At 40.5% G+C, this 15058-nt stretch overlaps 1 protein-coding gene across 1 annotated transcript; it reads left to right on the forward strand.

The window, feature by feature from the left end:
* The first annotated feature begins 2891 nt into the window (after window positions 1–2891).
* On the forward strand, window positions 2892–9999 carry LOC119735403. The gene is made up of 4 exons (XM_038209104.1): window positions 2892–3208; window positions 4199–4289; window positions 5300–5386; window positions 9652–9999. Exons 1-4 carry the CDS (start codon window positions 3113–3115, stop codon window positions 9849–9851), a joined length of 474 nt encoding a protein of 157 aa, XP_038065032.1. The 5' UTR covers window positions 2892–3112; the 3' UTR covers window positions 9852–9999.
* The last annotated feature ends 5059 nt before the right edge of the window (window positions 10000–15058 follow it).

The following is a 15058-nucleotide window of genomic DNA, read 5'->3' on the forward strand; positions in this document are numbered from 1 at the left end:
CTTTGCCCGTGCGTAACGGCGGGCCGTCTGGCATTGTCTGGTCGCATCGCGGTGTTTGCTCGGCGCGCGCCTGGACAGTGCGAAGGTCGGGGGGTCGTAACTTTTTGATTATGAGTGGTAAAAACCTGGTTCAAAAATCAAGTTGTTGTTTATTTAATGGGGATTCCTATGATATTAAGCATTTTGATAGGTTTTGAAAATAAGATTTATAAAACATGCTAAAAGTAAATGATGTAAATCTTACAGAATAGAAACTCAAAATTTGGCCATTTAAATTGTTGTATCTCCAGGGGCAAACTCCTATGAGCCTGATTCAAACGCCATTGATTTTGTTGTGTAATGTGCTTTCAGTGATACAAAACTTGAGATTTCTTTCTTTAAAAAATAAAATTCGCCGGACTCCCTACAGAGGAAACCCATTGCAAGTTGCAAATTTGTAAGCCAGGCACTCCAAAACTCAGTGAATTCAACTAAAAAGATGTTAAAACTCCAAAATAATCTTAGCCTTGTTATGATTTTTATTTTATTACGTGTTTTGATAGCTGGCCTGGGCCTCGGCCTTGGCCTCGGAGGTGGTGGCCTCGGCCTTGGCCTTGGCCTCGCGGTTGTGGTCTCAGCCTTGGCCTCGGCCTCGGCCTCGGAGGTTGTGGCCTCGACTACAACACTGGAAACTACACTCTTGAAACATACTGGTACAGGGCGAGGCAGAATGATCTGGGCCAAAGTTCACCTTTTTTGATGGCAAATAGAGTGTTTCCTATGAATGGCTAATACTTTGTCTTCCACGGGAATTTTAAATGTTTTAAATAAGTGGCTGTGGTGAGGATTTATGCCATTTTCAATAACTTCAAGTGAGTCAGTCTCCGTGCCTAGGTTTTTATTTGCTTCACATAAGAACGCGATTTCAATAAACTTGTTGAACCATGGAACCGTGGTCAGAGTGTTTTTAGCGTGTGTTCTTTGCTAACACTTTTCTTCAAAATGGTACAATGGATATACATGCCTTTATATCTCATTTGCACTAGTTTTGATAATTGCTACATATTTTTTATATTTTCTTTATTTCGGGTCCACATCAGTCTTACTCACCCTGTACTCCAGAAATGATTGGAATTGTGGAAGCTACCTAAAACGCATGCAGTTGTCTGAGCTTTCGAATGGATTTTCCTTGTGCAAAGACTTATATTCAGTCGGTCAGTCGGTCAGTCAGTATTCATTTGGATATACACATCGAGGACATGCTCGTCTCTGGGTACAGCAAAACGTCTGTGACGTATATCCACTATCACTCTAAAGTGGGGGAATCCACAACCTACGCCTCGTTACAATGAGACTATTTTCGTTTTTATTTATTTTCCAACAAACAGGGTTTCTATCAGAAGAACCTGACATGCAAACGACGCCGGAACCACGTGCCAGGTTTGCTTCAATGCGCATTCTGACGGACGAGCTTATTCACGTATGTTTTCTTTTATTACATATTTACGCAGGCATACATTTTTGTCGCCTTTCAATAAAAAGAATCCAAAGATGCAAACCATGAGTGTCATTGGCTTTTCCGCCATCCACGGAAAAGCCATTGTGTTTGTTCAGATTGTCTTTGCTTTTCCGCTTAAAAGCGGAAAAGCGTTTGTTTTTGTTCTGATTTTATGTTTTCATATCTTTACCTGATGGAGGAAGCTGAAATCTCGTTTACACATTTCTTGTGTCCGGAATTACAAAGATGCTTGGTTTAGGAAAGGTAAATATGTCGGTGGGTGAAGTGTTTAAAGAAAATAAATCATAGATCTACGCTTTCGTCGTAATCATCCTCAGTATACATACTGCACTGCTGTACGATGTCGTTTCAAAGCTTCCTTACGCGCGCGCACGCAAGCATCCCTATAGCAACTGTGTTCCATACGCGCGCGTCAGTCTCACGCGATGGGGGTTGAGCGCATGTGCAGTGCTCTATTGTTACAAGCTACTGCAGGACTGTTACTATATTTTGACCAATCATTGGCTTGCATGGGGCTGAACGGGGCTTGATCAATGCTGGTTCAGGGGCCATTTATTCGCTTGATCTTTGAAGCCGGTCCATTATCACCGTTAATGCCCGGCCACGTGATCGAGTCTCGACCAATCAGAAACCATCAACTCTCCAAGGTATTTATTAATTCACATTAATTACAATAAGTGTCCGCGGCCTGTTGCATTATTCAAGGTCTATGCTGGAAGCATGAAAGTATTTCGCATAGAGCTATATTAAAATCGCAGGTTTGTAATTGAATCATAGCTTTAATATGTTGACTCCAGCTTACACACTGATGCAGCAACAAAAATGACATTTTTGCAATCGATAAATTTAAGATTTTAGTCAGTTACTGTGTTGTTTCAGTATGTGGGATTTTTCTAGTGTAGGTACCCGGAAAACAATGTCGTTTCAGTGGCCTCGGTCGCTCATCTCATAATAACCGGATTTACCGGTTTTAAGTATTATTTGGGGAGAAAAAAGTACATGCGCTTTTGTGATTTTTTTTTTTGGCAGAAAAAAAATATGCGAATTGTCTTCAACATATTTTAGCTACACTGAGATTCGCGTTTAACCAAAAGATGGTCATATTTAAAGATTGTTTCAATGAATTTTTATTTGCGGGGAACCAATGGAGATGTCCCAACCCCAATATACATTTATTTAGTACATGTATTTACCTGTTTTATGTTCATCGTGTTATACTGCTTAGATATTGATATCTCAAGATATCTTATACATCGAGGAATAGGCGGACTAGTGAGGGACAAATATTGTAACTACTGTAAAATAATGCATCGTTATTACGAATGTATTCGTTAAGGCAAAAGATGCGGGTCATTTATATTCAAATTTACAAACCAGACTGCCAGATGTTGTCTTCGTCTATATTCTGCGACTGATCATGCATTCATTAAGCCTAATCAGCGCGTCGGTTTGCATTTACGTCTCATTATAGGTTACAATGGCAGCTCTATGGTTACAATCCAAATTTACAGACCAGTAATTGCCCTCTTCTGTATACAATTATTAATTCCGAGGCTGATCAGCCACGTACAAGCATATTACTCTTGGCAGGACTAGTGTTCGTCAGTTGCCATCATGTTTCTGGGAGTGTTGTTTCTTCTGTTCCTTACCAGCCAGGAGGTCAGTGGTTTCTGGAAGAATGGGAGCCAGGATCCTACCTACTCACACTTGGTAAGAATCCTGTAATAGCAACAGTGGATGAAATACTGCTTAACTCACAGTTCATTTGGATAGCTTGCGACGTCACTTTAAAGAGTCCCTGTTCAGATTGGCCTGGAATCCGGCTTCAAATTTGTATGACACTGTTCAGGGTCAAAATTGACACTTTTCTGGGTCAAAATGATATTTGTGTGACACTTTTCCGGACCATTTAGACGGAAACCATAGCAAATTCCAGAGTTTTTCTTTTAACAACTGTGTAAGCTTTTGATTTTAATTGGTAAAATCTTCAACATTCCGAATTCAATACTTTCAAGGGAGAAACTACACTCTTGAAACATACTGGTACAGGGCGAGGCAAAATAATATGGGCCAAAGTTCACCTTTTTGTGATGGCAAATAAAGTGTTTCCTATGAATGGCTAATACTTTGTCTTCCACGGGAATTTTGAATGTTTTAAATAAGTGGCTGTGGTGAGGAGTTTAATATGCCATTTTCAATAACTTCAAGTGAGTCAGTCACCGTGCCTGTAGGTTTTTATTTGCTTCACATAAGAACGCGATTTCAATAAACTTGTTGAACCATGGAACCGTGGTCAGAGTGTTTTTAGCGTGTGTTCTTTGCTAACACTTTTCTTCAAAATGGTCATTTGCACTTGTTTTGATAATTGCTACATATTTTTTTCATATTTTCTTTAATTCGGGTCCACATCAGTCTGACTCACCCTGTACTCCAGAAATGAGTGGAATTGTGGAAGCTACCTAAAACGTACGCAGTTGTCTGAGCTTTCGAATAGATTTTCCTTGCGCAAAGACTTATATTCAGTCGGTCAGTCGGTCAGTCAGTATTCATTTGGATATACACATCGAGGACATGCTCGTCTCTGGGTACAGCAAAACGTCTGTGACGTATATCCACTATCATTCTAAAGTGGGGGAATCCACAACCTACGCCTCGTTACAATGAGACTATTTTCGTTTTTATTTATTTTCCAACAAACAGGGTTTCTATCAGAAGAACCTGACATGCAACGACGCCGGAACCACGTGCCAGGTTTGCTTCAATGCGCATTCTGACGGACGAGCTTATTCACGTATGTTTTCTTTCATTACATATTTACGCAGGCGTACATTTTTGTAGCCTTTCAATCAAAAGAATCCAAAGATGCAAACCATGAGTGTCTTTGGCTTTTCCGCCATCCACGGAAAAGCCATTGTTTTTGTTCTGATTGTCTTTGCTTTTCCGCTTAAAAGCGGAAAAGCGTTTGTTTTTGTTCTGATTTTTTTTTTTTCTTTTTGTTCTTATATACCAAATCCCATAGTACACGATTTTTCTGAACACGATTTGTAAACATTGTATCTTAACCAAACTTGACATAAGGGAGGACCCCTACCCAAAGACATTCCGCTTAACACGACTCCACGATGACGTCATTATAGGTCATGTGACGTCCTCTTAAGGTGTATATTTTAAAGCCCTACATCTAGAGAACTGTTTGTCCGATTGGGTTGAATATCGGTATTATTATTTATATAGACAGGGATGTGTTATAAGTAAAAAAAAAAATGAGGTGAAGTAATGATGAGGTCATCGTAGGTTATGTCACGTCATCCTTAAAGCTACATATTTTAAGGTCCTGTATCTAGGGAACTGTAAGTATGATTGGGTTTAAACTTGGTATGTAGGTATACTGGGATGCGTTATAGGTAAACATGTAAATGTCGTTATGGTAACGTCACCGAGTGATTTTATATGGATTTTTGAATTTTTGAACCTTTTAGCCACATCTCATTAACAGAACAAGCTAAATTCAAAATTCTTTTTGTAAGAGGTATGTTAAATATGTCATACATATTTGTTCACCAAAAATTGAAAAGTGTGTGATGCCATGATGACGTAGTCAAATATGCAATTTTTAAATCACATATAGGGTTAGGTCTGCTCTTGGATAGGAAGAAACTATTATTAGTATACAAAATCCGAAGTGAACGTTATGTTGACGTCATCACCCGAAGTTTTATTAATTCTTTACCTTTTTACAATTTCTTCTTGGTTGGAGTCTGGATTTTATAGTGTTCTTATTTTTGTAAAATTGATTTGTAGACGTGATCCAATATACGACCGAACCCTACAAGTTGGAATTTACCAACTTCGCCGGAAGTCATGAACACAAATACTCCATCAGTCAAGGTGAGTGATAATAGTAAAAACAAACAAACAAACAAACAAACAAATAAACAACCCCAACAACCCAACAAACAACCCATAAAACACACGAATCACCACCGTATAAGATTATATGATTATGTTCAATTAAAGTGGTGTACATGTATTTCATAATAGTGTGGCACGGTTGGAGTTTGACAAGCCTTTATCCCACACACAAAAATATATTTATTAGCCTCGCGCGAGGAAGAGCGGTTACCCAGACGCAAGGAGGAGGGATACTTAACGAACGGCGGACTAAGCCCTGTTGTTGTTTTTTGGTTGAAATATACCACCGCTCTGTTAATTGAATTAGTAGTGTGGCGAAACAGTCGGTGGACTGGTGCGAGTTTATCTTGGCTCGCCTGGTTCCCCGACGTCGCGCACGTAGTGTATAGCGCATTGTCAGATGTTCAGGCGGTTCGTCTGCAGGCGCCGTGGAGTGAGCATCGGAAAGCGATTTGTGCCGATTAGGCCCAAAAAAAAGTCTCCGGTTTCTGGTATGCGCGCGCGTCGCCGTAGCCATGCGCGTCGGCAAAATGAAAACGTTTTTTTTTTCAATGAAAGATGATGTCTCAAAACCGCCAAACTCACTGGTTTGACTGGAATCATGCTGCTGCACAATTTTAACGTGTTTTTAGATTGGGTTATGGTCGAGAATAAGCTTTATGTGGCCTCTCTGGACTCCCATATAACAATCAGGTACAAAAAAAAAAAAGCCGCGTCGCCGCACCACTTTTTGGGCAAGCTCCATACCAGAAACCGGAGACTTTTTTTTTGGCCTTAGAAGATAAACGAAGGACGCTCACAGGGGGAACGGAATGATAGAAACGCGTTAAAGGGTATGAAACGAACTCCAGTGATGTGCACTGAATGAGACACAATAGCATGAATCTGGCAAAGGGACAGAGACAATGAGCATACAGGATGGAATAATACTTTATTTATTCATGAAAAAAAGTAAAACTGCTGCAAACTGCTTACTGACTGGATGGACCTGAAATATATAAATCTAAAATTAATGTGGCCTGACGTTGCGAACTTAGCAAGTTCTTCTTCAGAGGCTAAAACAGAAATGACAGAGATACATACATTAACATGGGGGTGCACACAAACATGCAGGGCTGAAAGAAGAAACACAAAAGGAGGATTAGGAGGGAAAGGTGTGGAAAGATGCAGGGGAGGGTGGATGAGAGAACAAAGAAACAAAGGGAGATGGCAAACCACAAGGGGTCTGGTGTAAACAGGGGAGGGACCAGAAAGGGGAAGGATCAAAGGTCACAGGGAGTGGGAACGGACAAAAGAGTGTGAGAGTGAAGGGATGATGCGGGGGGGGGGGGGACAGTATTGAGGTGGAAAGGGATGAAAGATAGCGGGAGATGTGTAAACACAAACAAGGAAGACCAGATGGATTATCTGTAACAGAGGACAATGGAGGAAGAAAAGGATTAATCATTTCCAAGTTGGATGTTGAGACCATGTGGTTGAATAGTTCGAAGACGATTCATCCACACCTTCTCTCTGCTGAGGCGAACTGACTCTTTGCGATGGCCAAGAGATTCAATGCCCTGCAAAATCATATCAGAAATTTATTTATTCAGATTAATTGGTAAAAACACCTGTCTCCCAAAAATACAACTATCCAATTAAAAGTAGTATACCAAATTTGATTAAAAACCGTCCAACAGAGTAAAAATACATTAACAACAATAATTCCCTTAATTACAATAATTCCCTGAATAATATGAAAAATCTGTGCGACAATTACATGTAGTCGTGTATATTATAATTATTTTGAGTTGCATTATAACAGTGTGTTAATTATCTCAAATTTCTGAAAGATTAACGAAATACAAAGCCAATTGCAAGACTGAGCAGGAAAATATATACTAGAAAAACTGCATAGTTATATTTCTATTTGATAGCATTTTTTAATACAACCGTTGAATGTCAATGAATCGAAAAATAAAAGTTTTGAATTTATGGGACGGAGCAGCTTTTTGTGCATTTTCACTTTGACGTAGGCCATGATGACATTTCATGCCAGATTGACTTATTCCTTAAACTTGAGCAGCCTTCGTATTTCTTAGACCTCATGGGTAGACTTTATGCGTATAGCGGCCATCTTAGAGGGCATCCTTCGTTATTTTAATTCAGTAACAATGAGTGCTTAAAAAGGTTTAATTCTGGTATTTCACAGCAAGACAAATGTATTGCCTTGATGACTGCTACCTATAAGGTCCATTATACGCCTTTTTGAAATATTGTGGGCAAGAGAGAGCGCCTTTTTTACAGTGGGTGACCTCTCTTGTATATTCACCCCGCAAATGCATTATATTATGTTATTCATTTTTTAAAAATTATTTCATTGAAAATAAAACATGACAAAAAATAAAAAGCCCCGCTTCCTCCTTTTTTTTCAAACACCCGGACGAGAAACATGTTTTTTTCTATTCGGCCTAAGGAGCCAGCCGACAGGTTGCTTGTATGAGGCTGCATCCTAAGGCAAAAAAAAAAAGTCTCCGGTTTCTGGCATGTGCGCGCGTCGCCGTTGCCATGCGCGTCGGCAAAATGAAAACTTTTTTTTTTCAATGAAAGATGATGTCTCAAAACCGCCAAACTCACTGGTTTGACTGGAATCATGCTGCTGCACAATTTTAACGTGTTTTTAGATTGGGTTATGGTCGAGAATAAGCTTTATGTGGCCTCTCTGGACTCCCATATATTTGCACTAAGTTTAGTCGGGCACCATTTGCAGTCATCAGCCGACATTGGAAGCAAAAAAAAAAAAAAGCCACGTCGCCGCACCACTTTTTGGGCAAGCTCCATACCAGAAACCGGAGCCTTTTTTTTTGGCCTTAGTGAGTTAACCTCGTTGTAGTGTGGGCAACACGGCGCGCTGTTGAGGGCGAATGGTGAGACTTTAGAGTAACAATAAGCAAGCGAGACCTTTTATTGTAAAGGGGAAATTAGCCTGGGTGGCTGTGGGTTGAGCTGGTGACTGGGGACCTAAGGTTCGTGTGGTATGTGCAGCAATATTTCCTGGTCGGAAATTGGGTTGCCTGTAGCCTGTCGACCTTTTGTCGCCAAGAGTCACCTCGGGGTTTATAAACCGCGCTCCGTAACGTGAGCCAGCGCTTATTGTATGTTAGGTTGCATGTGAGGGTTACTCTGGTAGGTAAAGTCTTGATCAGTGTGTGCAGTTCATAACTTGTTGCTGTTGATCGCACTGGGTGTGCACAGTGAGGTTCTTGCCACTGTGGGGTAATCGTTTGGGGGAACGAGGTTAATTACATAGAGCCCTGTTTAGGCTGGGTTTTGTAATCATTGTACAATAAAGTGTGTATTGCTGTGTAAGGCTTAAGGGTTAACGTTGCTCTGCGAGGTTTAGTTGCACTCATTGAACCTTGTGTACTTGGACTAAATAAAGAGTTGTTTCTTGTTGCTCTCTAGGCCACATGTGTAGTGAGGTTTATTGAGGTTCCCTGGTCACCTCTAGGTTGCTTGCCACGTGAATGTAATTCCTTAAGGGTTGGTATATTTAAAAAAAAAAAAAAAAAAAAAAACAGACAGGCCTAGGACTTGAATTCTCCTTTTGTGACATTTTCTCCCCTTATTTGCGTGGAGTATTTTTAATTGATTATTAGTTTCTTAAATGTTTAAACTTGTATCAAAGATGGGCGGACAAACTGTAACGTACATGTAAGTTGCCGTTGCGAAAGTTACCTTCATTTTAGGGTATGTGGCCAAAATCTGATATGAGATTTTCTTCATTACCTTACTGATAAATTCAGTTACCAGTAAATAAATGGTGTGATGTTACCTTTATCAATGCATGTCCAGTATGAGGAGACTTGTGAATCAAGACTATGCGTCCGTTTTATGTAACGAAAGTTACCAAAGTTTAAACTTTTGCCATTCCATCCCAAAAAAAAGCTTTTCCGCTTTGAATTCATTTTGTTCAAACAGACTATGCTACGTGTTTAAATGAAAAAAGTCTGACTGTTGAAACCAATGCATTAAGTTGTGAGACTCGTGTATGCGTGTCAAAGTGCCTAAAAAGGTAACAAAAGTTACTGTGAAATTGCCCAAATAGTAAAGACGTCAGTTTGTGTGAAAATTTTTACCGACAGCGGCAGGAGATGCGTTTTCTGCTGCGCATGCAAAACAGGGAAATTCCTGAGATCGCATTAGCACGACTGTTCTCTTCCCTTATTTTGTGTTGTTTTGCGTCCTGTTACGTTCCGCAGATGATCCAACCCAGGCCAACCGACTGTGTTACGAGCTCCAAACGACAGACGAGAAGTTTGTTCTTTGCCTGGATACTCGCTTCCCTCCCGGTGTAGTGGTGCCGGACACCTGTGCCTCACCCATCGCCGTGGTCTCACTGCAATTTAACGTTGGAGACAAGGAGATGAGGGGCGTACAGGTGTTAGTGTGTAAGCCTTAGCAATCAGGGGCGGCAATGTAAAGGGTGAAGTTTAGGCCCCCTCAACCAACCAACCCCCCTCCCTCCACCACCACCCCACCTAATGATATACGCACAAAAGTGGTAATACTGTCGGCAAATAGTATACAAATAAGGAATTTTTCGAGTGGTGAAGTAAAACTATAGCCTCCCGAGGTGATCCATTGACATTCTAGGGAGGCTAGTTTTACTTCACCATGAGATAAAGCATTCATTGTTTGTTTTATAACACTTCACCCACAGATTCTGCTTGCTTTTAATGTTTTAAATTATTTAAATCTGAACACGGTTAAAATAACCTTTAATTTCAATACAAAATTGGTGGGAAATGCATTTCTCTCTTCCAAACCACCCCTTCACGAAATTTTTGAACCCAACTCAGCAGTGATAGGTGTCTGTACGCCATCCCAGGCCCATGCATTGTGATTATTGTAACGTAATACTCGAGCAGTAGTAAGGTCTTCGTGGGGGAACGTCTGTTTCTGTTACTTTATTCGACACGTTAATAAAATGACCGATGAACTATTCTTCTTGATTTCCAAATGATTGTTTATTCCTTACTGTCTTTAATTCTCAATTGGATTTAATCACACATTATTTCTGGTTTGGTACTGACCTAATCCTGACAGCTGAACGTTAGTTCTCAAACACTGCTTATAATTCCTTTGGAACCTCTCTCGAAGCCCGCCAAACGTGAACTGCCTTTTCAATCCGCGCGCCAAGCAAGCCAAAAATCTTAAGCACGTAAGCTGATCATGTAGTGATCACGCGGTGATCACGCGGTGATCACGCGCCGCGCATGGATCAGGCGACCGGAAGCAGCTGCCAGGAACTAGGTCCGTGTCAGTGTATAGAGCCGCCAGGCGACCAATTCGCCACAGTATTATACCTAAGGCCAAAAAAACTCTCCGGTTTCTGGTATGCGCGCGCGTCGCCGTAGCCATGCGTGTCGGCAAAATGAAAAGGGTTTTTTTTTTCAATGAAAGATCATGTCTCAAAACCGCCAAACTCACTGGTTTGACTGGAATCCTGCTGCTGCAAAAATTTAACGTGTTTTTAGATGGGGTTATGATCGAGAATAAAGCTTTATGTGGCCTCTCTAGTCTCCCATAAAATTTGCACTAAGTTTAGTCGGGCACCTTTTGCAGTCATCAGCCGACATTTGAAGCAAAAAAAAACAGGTCAGTAAAAAAAAAAAAATAAAGCCGCGTCGCCGCACCACTTTTTTGGGCAAGCTCCGTACCAGAAACCGGAGACTTTTTTTCTTTGGCCTAAAGCTGATGAGGTATATTTGTGTAGAAAAAAAAACGCTGCGTTTATTCCAAGAGGGAAATTGGTAAGACATTGATATTCAGATGCACAATTATTTCTTCAAAATGTGCTCCGTACGTTAACAAATAAGTCATTAAGAAGGAATTGTGTTTGACACCCCGGTGAAACATGGATCCGGATGCGGTGAACGATGCTCTGTACTACTCACAATGCGGCAAGCAGCATCGGCATGGGCGACGATCCCGATGAAAATACATGTCCTTTCCTCGCCCCAAAGTTTACTTCCTGTTTTAAACTTAAATTTGTATTTAATTATCTATTTTTCAGCTGATGGACGGCATCAACAATACACTGTAAACAGAACCCGTAAAAACACTGTCAATTTCCCGTACTTTTTACGGTTTATTACCGTTATTGCTCGTATCGTCACAAGAAAGAACGCGCTACGTGCATTTCCCGTAAAACTTGGTGCCCTGACGCATGCTGGGATTCACAATGCTTTGTATTCGTAACTTTTCAAAACCCCTCCCCTTTCAAACCCTCACAACCGCCTAGTTTTTAAAGCTGTGATTCGTGTGCACTCACGCAACGTTCGCTACGTGCTGATCATTGGGACGTCACAGCCGTAATGCTTTGATATTGCGGAATTTGGAGAGCCAAACAGCTAATCCTGCGGTGTTGACCAGCAATAGGTTGACCCCTTTCTGTGGGATCGGTAAAAAGTTGTAAATGAAAATTACAACTTACAGATGCAAGTTATGTTACAACTTAAAGATAATTTCACATTAAGTGATTTGAAAACCACTATGCGTGTAAAAGACAAGCTGCAAGACGTATGCATACCCCACTCCCTTTACCCCTACACTCAGCTCTGACGCCACCCACTTTGTATTCCATTACTTTACGGCAAATTGCCGTCAAATTTACGGGAAATTCGCGTTAAAATTACGGTCACCGTCATTTTTGGAAACCCGTAACTGACCGTAATTTTACAGTCTTTTGTTGGCAGCCCGTTTGACAGTGCTTTTACCGTAAAATTACGGGCAAATTTTTTACAGTGTACCCCTGTGACTTGTCCATTTTTGCGTAGATTCCAATCGGAGTTTTCTAAATTAAAAATATATAACTCTGTAAAAAGATGTAAAATAGTATTCGTCCACTACCGATTTTATATTGAAATCTAGTTGAACACTATAAATAGTGAGGAGAATAGGAATAAAAGGGGTTTGTATGCATTGATGTTAAAATGTTTGGCTTTTTTTTACAGCACACCTTGATTCAGGTGGCGAAATAAAAACCGATCTCGACAAACAAAAATACTCCTAAGTACCGTCATGTTTCGCAATAGGAATTTGAAGCTGTTTAGTGGGTTTCACATTTTCGGGTCCATTTCGAATGTGATGTTATCGGGAGTTAAAGTACGTCTTGAGCCCAAACGGTTTTACAGACAACCGTGTTCAAGGAAACTCATATACGGGAACAGTTGGGGGGGGGTGGTTTTTTTTACTTTGGCCCTCCCCAAGAGAACATAAAGCTAGTAGAAAAACCACAGCTAAAGTTCATAGATTATGAGCAGGGGGCATGTTAAAGGAAAAAATTATGGACAGTTGATTTAAAAGATTGGCTAGATGGAGCTAACACAGCAAAAAAAAACAGCCAAAAATCGCCCGAACTTTTGAAAATTTGTAAAAAGAAAAAAAAATATGGTGCAAGGTTGCAGACTTGAGTGCTTGAGTGATTTTTTTCAGTTGCTCTCCCCGTACCAAATACAAGTCCCCCCCCCCCAAAAAAAAAAAAAAAACCAATCTAACCGCTTTCCACTTTTGAATGACTTATCGAACGAAAACTCGCCAACGTACAGTTATGAAATATTCACAATTCAGATTTTGAAGTCCTGAAGACGGTCAGAGCATACTGACCGGAACGTCGAGTTTATACCTCTGGTTCTTTTCAGAACTATTGTCTTAGTTGAGAAATTGTTCTTACATCGTGTTTTCGCGGTTACACCTCTATGTTCCGACACCCCTATGTTCCGACTGCACATATTCCTATTCCTAACCCTAACCCTAACCCTAACCGGGAGTAACACAATCTAGGTTGTCGGAACATAGGGGTGTCGGAACATAGAGCAGTCACCGTTTTCGCAATCCTTTCATTCATTAGTATATCCACCATACATAGCCTCAAATCTTACTATATTTAGATTTGGATTGATATGTGGCCCGATAATCATTCAGGCATATCTTTTGTGCGTTTTGGGTTCAAAAATGACCAAAACAAAAGTGTATTTACCGAGGGTTAAGTTACTGCGTGGTGTGGAATTAGTGCCACCTGATATCAAGAAAATTAAAATCCTAGATATTTGTCACTATCTCTCTAGATTGGATGAAAGGCTTGTTTCATTGGTAAGAGGAGTCATGGAAATTATAACCCCCATATACACACACAAAGAACTCATGAGGTTAATAAATATTTAATTACCATTAACTGTCTACACCATGTATGAAAGAAAGAGCGCATAATTCAGGAAGACAATGGCTCGACAAAAACTGTTTAAAAAATGGTTATAATAAACAGTACTCTGATATAAACTATGCTGCAGTGGTGTATAAATACTTCCTTCTCAAACCCAAGCCTGTGATCAGAGGCCACCGTTTGCATAGCGATGCTCAACAAAAGAGTGCCAAATTTTAGAACCTAGAGGTGGCTCAGAGGTCATGGATAGATTGTACACAGTGGCACGTATCCATGGAGCTAACGTGTGGTTGGATTCAAGTTGTAAAGGATGCATTCACCGCGCTATTTTCGAGTTTTCACCTCGAATTATCGATATTTGCTTTTCGTTTGCTTTATTTTCCTGGCATTAAAACAGTCACACACTTCTGAACGATAAAAGACCATTATCATGTTGCAGCCGTTTGGTTTTTTTTCCCATTCAAATCAATGTAACCAAAGCGAGGCTGGAAGGAGAAATAGTCTGGTTCCTTTTTGCAGAAAAAAATCATATAATACTGTTATTGGATACAGGAAACATGACTAAAATGATGTAAACATGATAAAGGTCTTTTCCCCCTCCACCTGCGTTGAGTTATTGAGTCACCATTGTCAAAAAAATCTGAAAGACTGGCTGCTAGACAACAAATCCGGCTCTCACAGGGTGGGTGTGGGTGTGCGACTGTGAGCTTGTCTTACATACGCAGTGTGGACTTCCGAACAAAAGACGTCCACATAATGTAGGTAGCACCGACGTTGTGTGGACTTGCCCCACGTCCACACAGTGTTTCCCCATTTCTGGAAAACAGGTTTAGAGGCATTTTTGGGTTAGGTTTATCTGTAGCAGAATGAAGAGAAACACTAAAGGGAATCATAGAAAAAAAATTGGGTTGAAAGAGTTTTCACAGTTTGAGAAAAATGAGTTTTTTCACTGGTTTTTCTTAACTACACGAAAGCAATGGAAAGTCCACACTAGTCATGTGAAACAAGTATGCGTGGGTGGGTGAGTGGGTGTGTGGGTGTGTGTAGGGGGAAGGGTGTCCAATTATGCGCAAAATAAAATCCCATTTTCTGAAGGTTGAAGACGGCCACAATAGGAGTAAAGTATTTGTTTGTGCTAAAACAAGGTAGGCTATACACGTTGGAACGTTAGGGGAAAAAACAAATCCGATTTACTTGAAAAGCAAGGCAGCTTTAAATACAGGCAAAACAGTATTTGAGCTTATGTTGCACGCAAAAGAAACCCACAACGTTTAATCGGATTGTGTGCATTCTCGCAGTACAATAAGTTGTGAGGAATTATTGACTTGGAATATAGTTCAATTGATATTTTATGCCATGTCGAAGCGATTATTACCAAGACAGGGGCAGATCCAGGAATATGTGCAGGCAGGGAGAGGGGGTTCATCAGCACAAAAATGCTG

This window comes from Patiria miniata, unplaced genomic scaffold (genome assembly GCF_015706575.1).
Source record: "Patiria miniata isolate m_02_andy unplaced genomic scaffold, ASM1570657v1 HiC_scaffold_29, whole genome shotgun sequence".
In the NCBI taxonomy this organism is placed as follows: domain Eukaryota; kingdom Metazoa; phylum Echinodermata; class Asteroidea; order Valvatida; family Asterinidae; genus Patiria; species Patiria miniata.